The 18,315-nt window shown below is 39.1% G+C and overlaps 1 protein-coding gene across 1 annotated transcript in view; it reads right to left on the bottom strand.

The window, feature by feature from the left end:
• Positions 1-17,738, bottom strand: part of PLPPR4 (phospholipid phosphatase related 4) — a 56,950-nt gene extending 39,212 nt beyond the window's left edge. The window contains exon 1 of the mRNA XM_075833180.1: positions 17,227-17,738. Within this exon, the coding sequence (XP_075689295.1) occupies positions 17,227-17,304 (78 nt within the window). The 5' untranslated portion in view covers positions 17,305-17,738. The remainder of the gene's footprint in view (positions 1-17,226) is intronic.
• Between the last annotated feature and the right edge of the window lie 577 nt (positions 17,739-18,315).

Raw genomic sequence — 18,315 nt, 5'->3', positions numbered from 1 at the left:
GAGCACATCTCCTTACTTTGACTGGGATCACACATGACTACCCGCTCGGTGTGTTTGGGAGATTCACATAAATAGAGACCTCCAGGTCTCCCAAAAAAGTAGGCTTTTCTTCCATACTGCGAGGGCCACACTAGGTCCGAATGTCTGTTGCAAAAAAACTATTTAGACTTTAAATGACATGTTTGTGTTAGTCATGAGGACACTTGTTCTGCAGTGTGGGGTGCTTACTCTGATTCCTCGCACTATAAAGTGACTCCACTCTCCCGAGTCTGTATAACAGCAGAGCGACTAGATTGTTAGCGGGTGGGATAGAAAGGCCCTTTAAGGTCAGTGCCACCATGAGTGATGCTGGATTGCCAATATTGTAATAAAGTCTATATCTGGTAATGTTGGGGTTTCTGAAATAATTTCTCAAAAGTAGGCAAATATAGCTTGTATACGTATATGTGTCTTACATGTGACTATAAAGCTGGAAGGAACTGATACACCTAGAGATGGCTCGAAGAAGATCACATTCCAACTTACCAAGGAATCTAGAGACCTACACATGTTTTTGACCGTGTACAGATCTGAGTTATAAGATACATTGAAGAACCTTGCATTCAGTATGTTGGTAATGAAAATGAGTTTCAAATGTAGTTGGTAGTTCTTTTGCCGGCTTTAAAGGGAACCTGTTATGTTGAACATGAAATCTGATCTGTCAGCAGCATCTTATAGGGCAGGAGAAGCTGAGCCCATTGATATAGTTTGTGAGAAAAGATTCAGTATAACATTTATTTTATTCATTTTAATTCCTGCTTTTTCTGGTCTTAGGAGTCCACTGGGCGGTCCTAATGAGTGATTGACAGCTATTTCTGTGTACACTAATACAGTAAAAACTGTCAGTCATTGAGAGGGAACACGCACTGGACTCCTAAGTACTGATAGAGCAGGGATGTAAACTAATAAAATAAAAGTTATACTGAATATTTTACCACAAATCTATATATCAATCTGCTCAGCTCCTCCTGCTGTATATCATCCCTGCAGATCAGACCGCATTTGTAAGGTGACAGGTTTGCTTTAAATAGATAAAAAAGAGCCTTATAGTCTAAAAAAAAATATAAAAAATAAATTATCCACCATATGAACTGGATTATATGTTACCAATATATACTGAAGATTACCCTGTGCAGCAGAAACCAATTTTATTTTGCAGTGTAGAAATCTTATACATTTTACAACTTAATTAAACTTAAAGGGATTATCCAGGATTTCAAAATTGGTGGCCTTTGGTTTGGACAGGCCATCAATATTAGATCGGTTGGTATCCGACTCTCCACACCCCCACCAATCAGTTGTTTGAAGGGGCCAGGGTACTAGTACAAGCGGTGCAGCCTCTTCATTGTTTACTTAGGTTTCATTCCTGTTCATACTTGCACACACCGTTACATTCATAGCAGCTGTGCAAGTGTAGGCCATCAATTTCAAAATTCTGGATTACTCCTTTTACTCAGATCTAAAGACACTTTGTAGACATAAAGGGTGAACGTTCTAATACACTTACACATTGCTCTTTTCAGACTTATTTCGGCATCATTGAATTGCTTGTGGCATTCGAAGCTTTGCTAATTACTCCAATAATTCTAGTAAGTGCGGTCTTCTTTTTGAACTCATTTAAGACACGGATGCTGTATCTTCAATAATTATGAAACTGTTTGTTCTAACACTAGATAACAGCTTTCATATGGCAGTACGGATTAGAAGAATAAATTAAGAAGGTTTTTTTCTATGTAGTTCATTAAAAGGTAGCAATTTTCCAAAATAGGATAACAAACAATGCAGTATGTCAAACTTTGGTAAAAATAATTGTATATATGTGTGTATCTATCTATCGATCGATCGATCGATCTGTGTGTGTGTATATATGTGTATATATATATATGTATGTGTGTGTGTGCACAGATATATATATATATATATATATATATATATATATATACACAAAGTACCCTACAATGGATATTCTAAATAATAAAAGAGTCAATACATACATACAGTTACTATATACATGTTTGGGAAAAAAGGTATACGGATATGTACATGATGGGAGGTAGCTATAGGGGCTGCAAAGGTAACAGTCACACCACGGGCATGGTGTCTGAGGGGGCCCAAAGGACTTTCTGCCACATGATAAGAAATTAGTATTGTAAATGACATGTGGTAGGGGGGAAGACACTTATACAGATTTTACATTGGGACCCAGGAGATTTTACTTACCCTTCTGGTCAAATGGTTTTTATAAGCCATTCTATAGACTGTTTCGGGCCAAACGTGTCAAAGGGTGGTATAAATTTCTTTATAAGTAATTAAAATCAAATAACCTTGAAAAAAATGCAGGTGTAGATATCGTATTTCCGAGATTATGGTGGCAACAAACAACATATTTTTTTTAAATGGTGACTCTATGGACTCTGACATTTTTAACATATATTTAGAGATGTTTGTATCCATTTCATTTTTTATTAATTAATTAAATAATTTTCTTAAAAAATAAAAACGGCTTTAGTTTTAATATCGCCAAGCAGGAGAAAAACAAACTATTCACATAAAAAAACATTGCAATCCAGTCTAATGATGGTGAAGCTGTATCTTTTATCTTTGGCCTTCCTGTTTATCAATCACGGATTTTGGTCCAGCTCAGTAAAGTCCCTCAAAAATATTTTGGCTTTCTCAGAAATATGAGAACTTTCCTATATACCGTATAATACATTTGGGGCAGCACGGTAGCACTATTGCCTTGCAGCACTGGGGTCCTGTTTTCAAATCCAACCAAGGACAACATCTGCATGGAGTTTGTATGTTCTCCCCGTGTTTGCGTGGGTTTCCTCTGGGTACTCCGGTTTCCTCCCACATACCAATAGGGAATTTAGATTGTGAGCCCCAATGGGGACAGTAAAAAAAGAGATCCTCTGTACAGCGCTGCGTAATATGTTGGCGCTATATAAGTAACTGAAATAAATAAATTATCATTACACTCAGTGCCATCAGTGACAATAGGTTAAACTGTATGATAAAGGCCTACCCAGATCCTTAGTAAGTCTAAAGCACTGAGGGAATTGAAAACAAATCGGCATTTCAGCATTGTTTTCCACGTTTAAATGTGGCGTAAGTAACATGTTAGGGTATGTTCACACGCTGAGTCAAAAACGTCTGAAAATACGGAGCTGTTTTCAAGGGAAAATAGCTCCTGATTCTCAGAAGTTTTTTAGCTGTTTTCTATAGAGTTTATGAAAAACGGCTCCAAAAACGTCCCAAGAAGTGACCTGCACTTCTTTTTCGCGGCCGTTTTTTTGTGTGGCCGTTTTCAAAACGGCCTTGTAAAAAAACGGCCTGTAGGAACAGAACACCGTTTTTCTCATTGAAATCAATAGGCAGATGTTTGGAGGCGTTCTGCTTCTGGTTTTTCAGCCATTTTTCGGGAGTTTACGGCCCGAAAAACGGCCGAAAATAGGCTGTGTGAACATACCCTTACAGTAATCGTACTGACCTATGGAATAGAGGTAATACCAAATATGTATAGTTTGTTTATATTTTACTACTTTTTCCACAGTAAAAACTCTTTTAAACAAAAATGATTAGATTTTGCATCACTGCATTCTAAGAGCCATAACTTTTGTAATTTTCCGTCAATGTAGACATATGTGGGCTTGTCTTTTTGCGGGGAGAAGTGTAGTTTTCATTGGTACCATGTTGGGGTACATGGGACTTATTGATTAACTTTTATTTTTTAGGTGGGTCAGAATGAGAAACACTATTCCTCCATTGTTTCTTAATTTTTTTTTTGCATGGCGCTGACTATGTGTTTTAAATAATGTGTTAACTTTATAGTTCAGGTTGTTATGATTGCGGTAAAATGTCCGGGATCAGAGATTTCTCCGATTTCCACCATTGCAGTGGAAGCCCGGTTGTCAGTCACAGCCGAGTTCCCGCGGTGATCGATGTGCCTATGCAATCACCATCACAAACATGCATGTCAGAATGCGGGAAGGGGACCCTTCTCAGGACGTACAAGTCCATGATTATGCATTAAGGGGTTAAAAAAACACTCCTGCCAAACCTGATACACTGTGTTAGGCCCCATGCACACGAACGTGCTTTTGCGGCTGCAATTCCCCCGAAAATCCACGCGAGAATTGCGGCCCCATTCATTTCTATGGGGCCATGCACACGACCGTAGTTTTTACGGTCTGTGCATGGCCTGCGAGCCTGGACCGCAGAAAGAACGGACATGTCTTATTACGGCCGTTTTCTGTGGTCCGGGCTCATTGAAAATAATGGTCGCGGCCATGTGCATTGCCCGCGATTTGGGGGCGGCTTGCGGCTGACAGTCCGCTGCCGGCCGACCCGAAAATCACCGGCGTGCACATGACTACGGTCGTGTGCATGAGGCCGTAGACCACATGCACACGACCATAAGGGTTTTTACTGTCCGCAAATACAGATCCACAAATATGAATGCCCATCTGTAGCCGTCCGCAATTGCGGAAGCGCCCACAGACTTCTGAGTCTGTGCCACAATTGCGGACAAGAATAGGACATGTTCTATATTTTGTGGATCATTTCTACGGCCGGAGACACATCTGTAAATATACTGAAAGGTGTACGTGGCCTGTAGAAATGAATGGGTCCGCAATTTCAAAAAGCCGAACAGACACGAAGCGTCTGAGCGCTCACACAAGCGCTTCAGCTGCTTCGTTCTAGCGATTGGTGGGGTCTCAGTGCTCGGACCCCCACCAATCCAAACTTCTGACATGTCACTATGACATGTCAAAAGTTTGTCAAACGTTTAGCTACACTTTAACATTACATGGTTATATAAACACCTATGACATTGATTGTTCTGTACATGAGTTCCACTTAACATATTATAAGTGTAGCCTATGTAATGCAAGGTAGTGATTAAATACATGGCCATACGTGATGATGAACTTGATCTTTAAATCCTTACGCATGTGGAATGTGTTTCAGTTCCAACGATTCTATTTACTGAAATGATCTAAGTCACTAGACATGCACAGTTGCGCATATCCGGCACTTGCTACATTGTAGAACGTACTGATCAATACTGCGCATGCGTTTGAGTCAGCTGATTATTGGAGGACAGTAATTGCCGAAGATTGGTTCTTGTCGACGGCTGTCAAACGACTGGTTCGGCTTGGCTGTCGGCCGTATTAATGATTGGTCCCCGACCCGGCCTGGCATGCGTGACGTCACGGCACCATTAGCCCCACTTACCCCTGAGGATGTAAAATGTTTGGTGAAACATGTCGGGGGGGGGGGGGAGGCTGTGTAGTGATTTTTAGATCAATGTATCTGGCTGGTGGTACTATATAGCGGACTGCAGCCGCTAATCAATATAATAGTGAATAGTAGCGAATGCACTATTATATAGATACATAGACCGCTAGCAGCAAGTCTAGGAAATTACTTATTTCCAGCACCAGATCACATTGGAGTCTTTTAAAATTCTGTGTGTGTAAATCGTTTCAATTCTAATAAAAGTTATGTTTTATTAATACATATATCAACATTAGGGTACCTAGGAAAAGGGCTTAATTTGCCTTTTGGCATTTAGGAGGTAGTACTATGGAAACAATTAGCATGTATATAGGGGGTTTCTCCAACTTGCACGCTAAGCGTAGGGCTAAAACGTGATGTGAACATAGCCTAAGATTAAAATCCTCCATAAACCAAACCTCCCACTCCCGTCTCCAAGAATTTCTCTCGTGCTGCAGTCCTCTGGAATGGGCTACCCCAGACAATGAGATTATTTCATAACATGCACAGCTTTAAGAAGGCCCTAAGCACATATTTTTAGACTGGCCTATCAAATTCCCTAATATGACTCCCAGGGACGTAACTAGGAAAGACTGGGCCCCATAGCAAACTTTTTGATCAAACATTTTGATCAAACTGTATAAGCCCACTTGCCAATTCATGGCGATCTCCTTTAAGTGGGTCCCTACTCCATTTGTTGCAGCACCGCATGGTGCCGCCCTCGCCACCACAATACCGCACCCATAGAGGGAGCAACCCATTTAACTAAGAACCTCCTGTTCATGTTCATTGATTAATATTGTGGATGTGCGTTCCTTGTTTCTCCTCTTCAACCAGTATATTTATAGATACTTTCCCTTTAATGATATTTCTGGTACCAGCACTCCACGCTTTTAACCCAGCTGATTTTAATTAAGGAATGACCTCATAAGTTTTTCTGCTCTTGTGATCTCAGTTGGCCACTGGGGGCACATCTAAAGGTGAGTTCACTCCATTTTTTCACTTGTTGTGGTGCCGTGTGGTGGTGTCTGTTGCTGTGGTCGTGGCCCTGAGCCAAGGCAGCTTGGCCTGGCAGCAGGGGTGCTTCTGGGAATTTGGGTTGCTCCCACATTGGGTGCGGTATTGTGGTAGCAGGCGCTGCCATGAGTTGCTGCAACCAATAGAGTAGGGACCTACTTATCGGAGGTTGTCGTAAAGTGGAAAGTGGGCTTATACAATTTTATCAAAATGTTAATTAAGAACCTCATGTTCATTGATTAATATTGTGGATGTGCAGTCCTTTGTTTCTCTTCTTCAACCTGTATATATTGTAACTGTAACTGTTATACCTCGGAGCTTCCCCATCCCTTTCTAATAAATTAGAGCAGAAATACATATGTTATACAGTTGCAAACATCACCCATAGACCCATATTATAAAAAAAATATACCACGAAGTATACGTTTGCGATGCCTGACTGTATAACTACAGTACATGCTGCACTTTACTATTCAGAGAGAAAAGGTATACTGATGTATACAGCACGATAGAGGCCAAAAGGACACTTTTGGAAAATTGTTGCTCTCATATGGGTCATTGGACTATTTTCAACGTATGAAGTTCGAGCATTACCTGGCACATACACTAAATGTACATGGCAAACCCAATGTAAATAGACGCTTATAGTGGCTGGTCTGTCTTAGCACATTAACCCCTAAGTGACCAAGCTTGTTTGGACCTTAATGACCAAGCCAAATTTGTCAAATCTGGTATGTGTGACTTTATCAGAGAATAACTCTGTGAAAGTTTTGAATATCCAAGTAATTCTGACATTGTTTTTTCGTCACATGTTGTACTTTATTTTAGTGGTAAAAGTAGACTGATACGATTTGCGGAAATAACTTAAAAAATAGAAAAATTTAAGAAATTTTGTAAAAACTATCATTTTTCCCTATTTTTAACTGCAATATGTCACATATGTACACACATACTGTACAATTTTTTTTATTAAATATATATTTCCATCTCTTTACTCTATTTTGGCAGCACTTTTGAAAAAATAAATAAATTTTTGAGCAATTTAGAGGACTTACAAGTTAAGTAATAATTTTATAAATTTTGTAGTACATTTTGTTTTCCTGCACCAAGCCAGGTTTTCATAGGCTCATAGGTGTCAGAATGGTGGAAACCCCCACAAGTGACCCCATTTTGAAAACTAGACCCCTTAAGGTATTTATTAAGGGGTGTTGTAAGTATTTTGACCCCACAGTTTTTTTGTAAGAATTCATGCAAAGCAGACATAAAAAAATATAATTTAACTTTTTTCATAAAAGTATCACTTTGAAGACCGATTTCTTTGTAAAGCGACCATGAGAATGAAGAAACACACCCAAAAATCTATCACCCTGTTTCTCCTGTTTTCAAAAATGCCCCCATTGTGACCCTAATGCGTTGTCTGGACACACGACAGGGCCCGAAAGGGAGGGAGCACCCGGAGGCTTTCAGGACTCATATTTTGCTTGAAAATGTTTTAGGCCCCACTGTACATTTGGAGAGGTTTTGAACTACCAGAACGATAGAAACTCCCCATAAACGACCCCATTTAGAAAACTAGACCCCCTTAAGGTATTTATCTAGGGGTGTAGTGAGTATTTTGACCCCACAGTGTTTTGCTAAATTTAATGCATAGCAGGTGAAAAAAAAAAAAAATTCACTTTGGTCTTCAAAGTGATACTTTTATTACAGATTTCTGTGTAAAGCGACTATAAGAATGAAGAAACACACCCCAAAATCTATCACCCTGTTTCTCCTGTTTTCAAAAATGCCCCCATTGTGACTCTAATGCATTGCCTGGACACACAGCAGGGCTTGAAAGGAAGGGAGCACCCAGAGGCTTTCAGAACTCATATTTTGCTTGAAAATGTTTTAGGCCCCACTGTATATTTGGAGAGGTTTTGAACTACCAGAACGATAGAAACTCCCCATAAACGACCCCATTTAGAAAACTAGACCCCTTAAGGTATTTATCTAGGGGTGTAGTGAGTATTTTTACCCCACAGTTTTTTGCTAAATTTAATGCATAGCAGGTGAAAAAAAATAAAAATGCACTTTTTTAATAAAAGTATCACTTTGAAGACCGATTTCTGTGTAAAGCGACTATAAGAATGAAGAAACACACGCCAAAATCTATCACCCTGTTTCTCCTGTTTTCAAAAATGCCCCCATTGTGACCCTAATGTGTTGCCTGGACACACAGCAGGGCCCGAAAGAAAGGGAGCACCCGGAGGCTTTCAGGACTCCTATTTTGCTTGAAATTGTTTTAGGCCCCACTGTACATTTGGAGAGCTTTTGAACTACCAGAACGATAGAAACTCCCCATAAACGACCCCATTTAGAAAACTAGACCCCTTAAGGTATTTATCTAGGGGTGTAGTGAGTATTTTGACCCCACAGTTTTTTGCTAAATTTAATGCATAGCTGGTGAAATAAAATAAAAAAAACACTTTTTATATAAAAGTATCACTTTGAAGACCGATTTCTTTGTAAAGCGAACATGAAAATGAAGAAACACACCCCAAAATCTATCACCCTGTTTCTCCTGTTTTCAAAAATACTCTCATTGTTGCCATAATCTGCTTATTAGACGTGTGGCTGGGCCAAAAAGAGAGGGAGCACCCTTTGGCTTTCAGGGCACAATTGAATAAATTCTAGGCCCCATATCATGCATTTAGAGGCATTGAGCTGCCTGAACAAAAAAAAACCACGCAGAAATGACCCCATTTTAAAAACTAAACCCCTAAAGGTATTCATCTAGTGGTGTAGTGGGCATGCGGACCAAAAATTTTTTAAAGGAGGAAATAATGGGTATCATTTCAGACACTATGGGTATATAATGTTTTCTTCAAGCTTTTATTACGTTTCCACATGAAATAGAGGAGACGTGGTAGAAGGTTATTTTGTTAGAAATACGCCACATTAATAAATTTGTGCGGCACAGAATAGAAGTGAAGCCGTGTATTCATAACGGATACATGTTGCTATAGACGTATTTGCCTGTACTTATGACTTTGTCTTGCTGAAGAAGCAGTTGGTGCCATTATGATGTCATTGTGGACAGAATTCTGTCCTAATATAAAATCAGTCAGAGAGGAAAAAATAAACTGTACTGGAGTGACGGGCAATATCTTCAAACAAATGGAGGAAAATGTATCCAACTATGTTGCAAACTCAAGTCTGTTCACTAGATAGAAGAACACCTGCAGGGCTGTCATGACAAGGATTTTTTTTTTCAGTGACTGGTTGTACAACGTCTCTTTAGCTCCATCAATCCTTATGAGGGACGAATGTGCCAAGTGACGCGGTACACCATAACAGACCCCTGCCCGGCAAGGTAGGAACCGCTATGTGCACGAAACAACCAATCACCTACAGAATATATAAAAGGACAGTGTCCAAAACCATCTATAGGAACAGTAAAGGATCACTAATCCCCAAAATGATGTCAGTATTTCCAGAAGAACCGTAACAAAGCCCATGGTGTATTGATAAGGAACAGCTCAATTATTAGAGATCCTCCAAATAAAAAAAAAAGATCATGCCCGTATCACGGTACAGAATTAGGAATGTAACAGCTGTATGTGGCAGGACATAGTCATAAGAACAGTCAAAATAAAAAAATTGTGGATGTGGGATTTTGTACTGGACAATTAATTCCAGCACTTGATCACCCACAAATAAATAAAAAAAATCATAAGGGGTAAAATTAGTTTCACGGTCTGAAAAAAATGTGATCTACAACCTCTCCCACAAGAAATAATCCCTACTTGGAAAGCCCACGAACTAAAAAGAAAATATAAAGAAATTGACTCCCTAAAAAGGCCCCCAACCCATTATTTTTTTTTGTGTTAAATTCTAGTAATTTGCAACCGTGTGAAAGGTTTCGAAACAGGGGTAGTTACAAAGGGCTGGTTTTGATGGACACATGGGGCAATAAAAGCGGGTATCCCTCCTCCTGCCATGCCTGCTACATACCCGACACCTTTTTTGGGGATATTTTTGGGTCTCAGTGGAGGGAATAGGGTGTAAAAAGTGGCGCTCTGAAAGCCTGCGCACATCCTCAGATTCGCAGGATTGTGCCGGTTTAGTGGACTCAAAAAGGAGATGCTCAATGACCTTCTCCTGAAATTGAAGGAAAGTGAGCGTTCCTTGGGCTTTTTTGAAAATAACAAAACTGTTATAGGTAGCAACCTGGATGAGGTAGATTGCTACCTTTTTGTACCAGGCCTTATTTTTGCGCTTCACCAGGTAAGGCTGAAGCACCTGGTCGGAAAGGTCTACACCCCCCATAAATTTGTTGTAGTCTGTTACACAGACAGGTTTCTGCTTTGCAGTGGTAGCCCCCCTCTCCGTAATTGCCACAGTGGAGTCCGTGTGTACGGTGGACAGCATGTAGACATCCTTCTTGTCGGCCCACTTCACTGCAAGCAATTCCTGACTTGCAAGGGCCATGGATGTTCCCTTTCCCAAACGCCTGGACACCAACTGTTGTGGGAGTCCCACTCTGTTCTTCCGTACTGTCCCACAGGCCCCTGTATTTGCAGCATGGAGGGCTTTATAAAGGGCAACGCTGGTATAAAAATTGTCTGTATAGACGTGGTACCCCTTGTGCAGAAATGGCTCCATTAGGTTCCACACAATTTTGCCAGAGGTGCCAATAGTTTCTGGGCAGCCTGGGGTATAAATTTGGCAGTCCCTGCCTTCATAGATTTTGAAACCGCAGGTGTAACCCGTTGTGCTCTCGCAAACTTTGTACAATTTCACCCCATATCTGGCTCGTTTGGAAGGGATGAATTGACGAAAGGAAAGACGCCCTTTGAAGCTCATGAGCGATTCATCTACTGACAAATTTTTGTCAGGGGTGTACAACTTTAAAAATAAATCATTTAGAAGGGTGATTAATGGCCTTAATTTATTAAGCCGATCATAAGCTGGGTCACTTCTTGGGGGGACTTGGGAATTATCAGTAAAATGCATGAATCGCATTAGGGCCTCATAGCGGTTTCTGGACATCACTGCTGCAAATACAGGGGTAGCGTGGACAGCACTACAAGTCCAGTAGGACCGGACAGAGGGTTTTTTAACCAAACCCATATTGAGGGTAATGCCTAAAAATTTTTTTATTTCTGGGACACTTGTGGGGCTCCACATTCTGGAGTACATAGATGCAGGCTTTTGTAGAACAAACTGCCTAGCATACAGATTAGTCTGCTGGACTATCAAGTCTAGGACCGTATCACATATAAATAAATTAAAAAAATTATAGGGGGTAAAATTTTGGACGTCGACACTAATTCCTGGGGTCGCTTCAAATTGGGGTACTCGGGGGGAAAATGATAGTGCAGGATCCCACATCACGGGAGGGACTGCAACACTCGGCCCTGCACTTGACACCTCTACAGCGACTGACGTATCCACCACCATAGGACTATGGGGTTCAGCGGTGGAATTAGAATCGTCACTGTCACTGTCTGGAACAAATTCTGAAGCAGTGTCTGTTTCGCTTTCAGAAGTGTCGGAACATAGCAAGGCGTAGGCTTGCTCCGCGCTGTACATACGCTGAGACATATTTATAGATGTGTATGTATATATATATATATATATATATATGCCCTATAAGTCCTAACCCTAAAGTAAACCTAAAATCCTAAAAACTACAAATTATTATTATTTTTTTTATATATATTTTTTTTTTATATTTTTTTTTATTTTTATATAACAGACGTAAAATTAATTCTAAACGGCCCTAAACACGAACGCTAAACTAGCCCTAACCCTAAAGTAACGCTAAACTAACGGTAAACTAGCACTAACGCTAAACTAGAACTAACGGTAAACTAGCACTAACGCTAAACTAGAACTAACGGTAAACTAGCACTAACGCTAAACTAGCGCTGACGCTAATCTAGCGCTGACGCTAATATAGATTTGATATATTATATATATATGTGTGTATATAAGAACTATGATTTTTTATCACTTTCTTTCTTCACAGCACAGGACTTAGACTGATTTCTCTCTCCTCTCAGAACAACTACAATGGGAGGAGAGAGAAACACAGCCCATGTCCTGGCTGTGTTTTGAAAATAACTGTCAGTGATCTCTGTGATAGGTTTTATCACAGAGATCACCTGATCAGGGACCAGTCACAACGGTCCCTGATTGTTGCTGTGCCAGATGACGACACAGGTAAGTTATGCAAAGCGCACTCGGGCGCCATTTTGGGGGGGGGGGAATCGGACCGTGGGGGGGGATCGGACCGGGGGGGGGGGGAATCGGACATGAAGGGGAATCGGACGGGGGGGGATCGGACGTGGGAGGGGGGGGGCGCACTATTTATCCGTTCTCTCTCCTCTCTAAGGAGTTATTCCATGAGAGGAGAGAGAAATGGCGATTATCCGCCGGTTTAGCGTGAACGCCGTGAAATAGCGATTCACGGCGATCACGTGACCAGAGACCACTCGTTATGGTCTCTGGTCGTTGCCCCGAACTCTCAGCTACCTCCGGTAGCTGAGAGAACGGAGCCCCGATCTTTAATTTCGGCGCTACTTTAGGCTAATGCGATCACGTTAAAAGGCGTCGCATTAGCCTAAAGCCTATTAGTGAGGAACGTAAAAAGGCGTACTGTTGGTCACTAAGGGGTTAATGAAATGGTATATTATATTTTATAATATTTTGTTATTATTTTTTTTCAAAATGGCAGCCTAACCACAAATAGTTTTCAAGGCATACACATACAATGTTGTACTGTTATGACTGATCTACTGATGTCTTTCTGATATTGTTAGACTGAACAAAAGCCAGTGGCACGCCAAAGCTCCTTTAGTAACACTTACAACTAAAGTTACGTTTCTCATCCCTCAACAACATTACAATTTGAGACATACATTTAATAAGTTCACCGAAAAAAAGTTACTCATTGTAGGAATGAGGTGTTTGTGGTTTTGCTGATTCACCTAGTAGGATTTTTTTTTAGTATCAATATACCATATTTTTACAATTTTAAGACCATAAATGTCTAATTGGAATTCGTCTTTAGGGGCAATTCAGGCCAAAAAACTGTTTTAAATGGGAAATCTGGCAACTCCGTGAAATTGAGACTTTCAAGTTTTGCCAAATCTCTATTTACAAATATATATTGATGGTCCTTCTGTTCCTCATGTAAAAGTCATGGAATGTATGGACTACTTTTATTGTATAGGTGACTTTGGTGGGTTTTATAGATTTCATAACCAAGAGATGGAACAATCTGCACCAAGCTTTAGATATAAAGAATAAGCTTAAATAGGTTGTCCAGTTTAGAAAACCAATTTTCATACACCCTATTAGGGAGTTCTTAATTAATGAAGGAGGTGGGTCTCCTGTTCAGGATCCTTTTCTCTTTGCCAAAGTGAAGAGCGGTTATAAAGAGTCGCTCGCTCTAGGGGATCTGTCCTGTCTTGCTTTACACAGACAACCCATTGATATGAATGGACACTGCGTAATGCTTCATTTCCCCTGTGGTGGCGCTGCAATAAAATTAAACACATACTGCCAGATTTCACCACAGATTTTCAGCAGATCGCTGGGAGGCCCAGCAGGAGAACACTTTTTGATCAGCTTAATATCAAAGGACCTTTATAACCAGTAAGGATTGTCCAAAGTGGAGAACACCTTTACAGTCAACATTGGACAATCCTTTTCATTAGAAGGGTCCCGACAATAAGCTGATCACAGGGTGTCCCTGTGTGTGGGAGCTTTCAGACATCCTATGGCATTTGCTATGGAGACATTTTAGATTTCCCTGGCCTATTATTATTATTATTATTACTTTCACTCTTCTCACATTCTCTGGAATTTAGAGGTATAACTTGAAGCTCGTAGGTAATAAAGTTAAGTCTGTAACAAGCCCTCCTACCGTATGTGCCATTTATAATACTGGTGTCTTCCTATGTGGCAGGTAGACTTATGCCCCTTCAGGCACCAGGCCCTAGATGCATCTTCAAGCGCTACCTCTATTTGTTTATATAATATACCAAGCCGCACATATTGAAGGGGATTTCAGTGGTGCTAATTGCAGGCTTAGTGATTTTTAATAATGAACCCTTCTCTTTTTTTCTTACAAACCTGTCCTCAGGATTATAATCATGTAGGTGGGCGATAAGTAAGATCAACACATTTGTTTCCTAAAAACCATCTGTTTCTCTGTTCTTTGACGTCAGAATTTTAGTTGTTCATGTGCTATGAACTTTTGTGAAAAGTGGTAAGTGTGCAAGCATATTCTACAGATAGAGAAACACAAGAAGAAATCACTTGGGTATCTGCCCTGAAAGGTCAGGATATTTTCATAGTTAACATCACCTAGAAGAGACACAGGCATCAGTCTTGGCTACCTATATTTTCACAGTATACAAAAGTAAATATGATCCTGTTCATGTACCCCCATACTAGCCTTCTTCAGTCTTCCCTTTACCCCCCCCCCCAAAAAAAAACACCAAATAAATGCAAAGAACATTGAATTGATTGAAATATTTGTTACCTAGGCATTACTACATTGAGGAAAAAAATTATAATTATGACCTCAAATTGTGTGGTCTTCATGGTTGACAATAAATGTGTATGTATATATATATATATATATATATATATATATATATATATGTGTGTGTGTGTGTGTGTGTATATATATATGTGTGCGTATATATATGTGTGCATATATATATATATATATATATATATATATATATATATATATATATATAGAATGATACCATTACTATGCTTGGTACGTACACGCTTCTTAAGAGTAGAAATCATTGTTCAACCCAATGCTCATGTTCTATTCTTGTATTATGCCTTTAGACATTTGTGGAAAGTTCTGCTGAGGAACAAATATTTTGCCTAGTAACAGATGATATTCTGCCCATCATTTGTCCACTGTGTTGCTTTACTCTCTCATACAGCACATTGCTTAAACTCCTGTGTAATGGTGTAAATAAGGACAGGCCAATGGTCAAGTTATAACTTGATGGAATGAATGGAAGATGGGTAAGTATGTGACCATAGTCTATGCTTAACAGTGTAAGGAACTGGATCGCCCACATGATATTGTTATAAAGGTTCTGCCAAACCGGTGGGAAGATTGTGGTGTTTTATGCACTTGTCAATGAAATAACATCCATACAGTACATTAAACGTATTGTTATGCTGTACTATACACTCCTCAAATCTGTGTTATAAATTAAAAGTAGTTATATCCAGTTAAATATGCATAGGCCATACATATTGTACAATGTGAGCAATTACATCTACGCATTAGTATTTTGACTTTTTCTACTCCTACAGATGGATGGCCACACAAAATGGACATCAAATGGAAATAAGACATAAAGTACAGCCCTATTAGTAGACATTATAAAAAAAATAACATGTTTCAAAAAAATTTAAGATAAATTTGATAAATACCAATATACCTCATTATAAACAACCAAAAATGCATTTTGACCCATCGTATTAGTAAGGGACTTTATTGTTTAATATACGCTTGTAATTCTCCCACTCAATATATGATCACACTAATGTGCATTGGAGTATTCTTTATACTAGATCTTCTTGGATCAACAGTTGTCAAGTTCTTCTGTAATACAATAATGGAACTACATGTACAAGAACCATCTTTTCATCCATTACTGATCTTCGCCTAGTATGTCTATGTATGTAGCATCCTAACCTTTACTGGGCCTGATTCTGTACATTGGTACAGTTGTACTTAGATTACCTAGTAATTGAAAGGATAAACTGTAGACTATACACTAGATAGATAGATAGATAGATAGATAGATAGATAGATAGATAGATAGATAGATAGATAGATAGATAGATAGATAGATAGTTTGTATTTCACAAAGAGTAGCAGTACAAGGAAGACGTCAATAAGCCTATACATTTTCCTCTTCTTGATAGCCAACAAGGCCACATCACATGCTAGACTGTGACATGAGTGACAATATATGTGGCCTTTTACTGAACTCCGCTGTATATACATTGTAATTACCGTGCTGTAATTATTGATGAATATTCCAGCAGAATCAGCATGGCCTTCAATATAAGAAAACATACGTGACCTTCACTGATTCCTCCAAAACACCATATCTAATGTTGGTTGCAAATCACCAGAATCCTTCATGTTCCATGTGATAATGACAGTATGTGATCTATATTGATATATATGTGTGTGTTATTTTGTAAATCCAGACAAGTCGTCAACTACATATAATAACAAAAAAGGCTGTCTGCCAAAAAACCCACAAGACACCTAAAATCTACATATTACAATTACACTCAATTACATGAAACATCTTCATCAATGTTGTACAGCCTTACATTATATGTCATCTTCTGATTTTGTATGGAAAGGATGAATAACCTGTCAGACATCTAATGTTGATATATTTATAATAGGAAATATGAGAATGCATCTTGATTTTACATTATGATATCAGTATCTATACATCATAACGTTTATGAATAAAGTGTAACAATATCTATCTATCTATCTATCTATCTATCTATCTATCTATCTATCTATCTATCTATCTATCTATCTATCTATCTATCTATCTATCTATCTATCTATCTATCTATCTATCTCTGCACATCACCTACATTATGTCTAAAGACATGTTGGTATAGACAATGTTCAGATGATGCAAACCATTATAGAGAATGTGTAATCCCTAGAAAATGATACAGAAACACACAGATGCGGAGTCTCCATGAATTCATTTTCCATAAATGAAGAAAAAAAATGTCTGCATTGGTAGAAATTCCAATTTTAAGACAGAAAGACCATGCATACATAAACATGCATTGAGAGAATTAGAATTCACTTACCTCTACAAAATAAAAACATGGGAGCAAGGTGACGCTGTCTTTTGTTACCCTCATTTTTTGCCTCTCCTTTGCAGACATGTTTGGTTTTTATCGGCAGAATCCTCTCTTTTAGGCAGGCGGATTCAAAATGATTTTCCTTTTGCAAACCTAAAGCTCAGTGTTGATGTACCATTCCCTAGTGCCACCTATGGAGTGTGCAGCATTTGCTTATTTTTTTTTCTCCTTTCTCTCCTCTCTTGCTATAGCTCAGTCTCTCCTTCTCCCCCCCCCCTCTCTATCTCCCTTGTCCCTCTCCCTTGCAGCAATTCAAGTTCCCACACAGTCAGAGAAAATTATTCATTACGCCTTACAGAAACAGTAATGTCTTCTATACAAAACACCCTCTTGCTCCGATCGAGCTCCCAATAAGCTCCTATTCACTTAATCATTAGAATTCGCAGCTTATTGTCTATAGGTCTGACGTCAAAGGAGCCACAGAGAGCAAAGGGAGAACATGCCCTGGGTTCTATGTGTTAGGAGGATATGGATGCTCCAATCTGATCAATCTTTCCACCTCACAGATGATGCAGAAGATGTCACTGAAAGCCAGAGGGACTCACTTGGCGGTCAAGAGACCACACAGGAAATTTAATTTAACCCTTCATTAAGTAATTACGTATTTTTCATTTCTAGTTCTAGCATTCTTTTGTTGTATAATTACATATCTAACCTACCGTTCAAATTGGAAGCCGTACACAAACCAGCTAACGTATGGAGACATCATTTTAGGAGAATTTTAATTATAAATATTTGAAATCAAAAATAGATAGATATTATTTAGTATTTTTTTTTTTCTGAAAAGTAAAGAAAGAAAAAAAAAAGATAGAAAGATATTACTCTAAACGTGCATTATACATGCCTAGGCTCTGTTCACATCTGAGTTGTGACTTCCGTTTATAACAGAAGCCACAATGCTGTGATTGACACCAGCGGCGCCTGATGGACCCCATTAACTTGTAATGGGTCTGTCGGTTTCTGCAAAGATATCTGACATTTAGATAGGAAAAATTTAACTCTTTTTTTTCCCAACAAAAATTACGGTATTTTTAA

This window comes from Rhinoderma darwinii, chromosome 7 (assembly GCF_050947455.1).
Source record: "Rhinoderma darwinii isolate aRhiDar2 chromosome 7, aRhiDar2.hap1, whole genome shotgun sequence".
Lineage (NCBI taxonomy): Eukaryota > Metazoa > Chordata > Amphibia > Anura > Rhinodermatidae > Rhinoderma > Rhinoderma darwinii.
The sequence above is the reverse complement of the archived record's forward strand: the minus strand, read 5'-3'. Positions and strand labels throughout refer to the sequence as shown.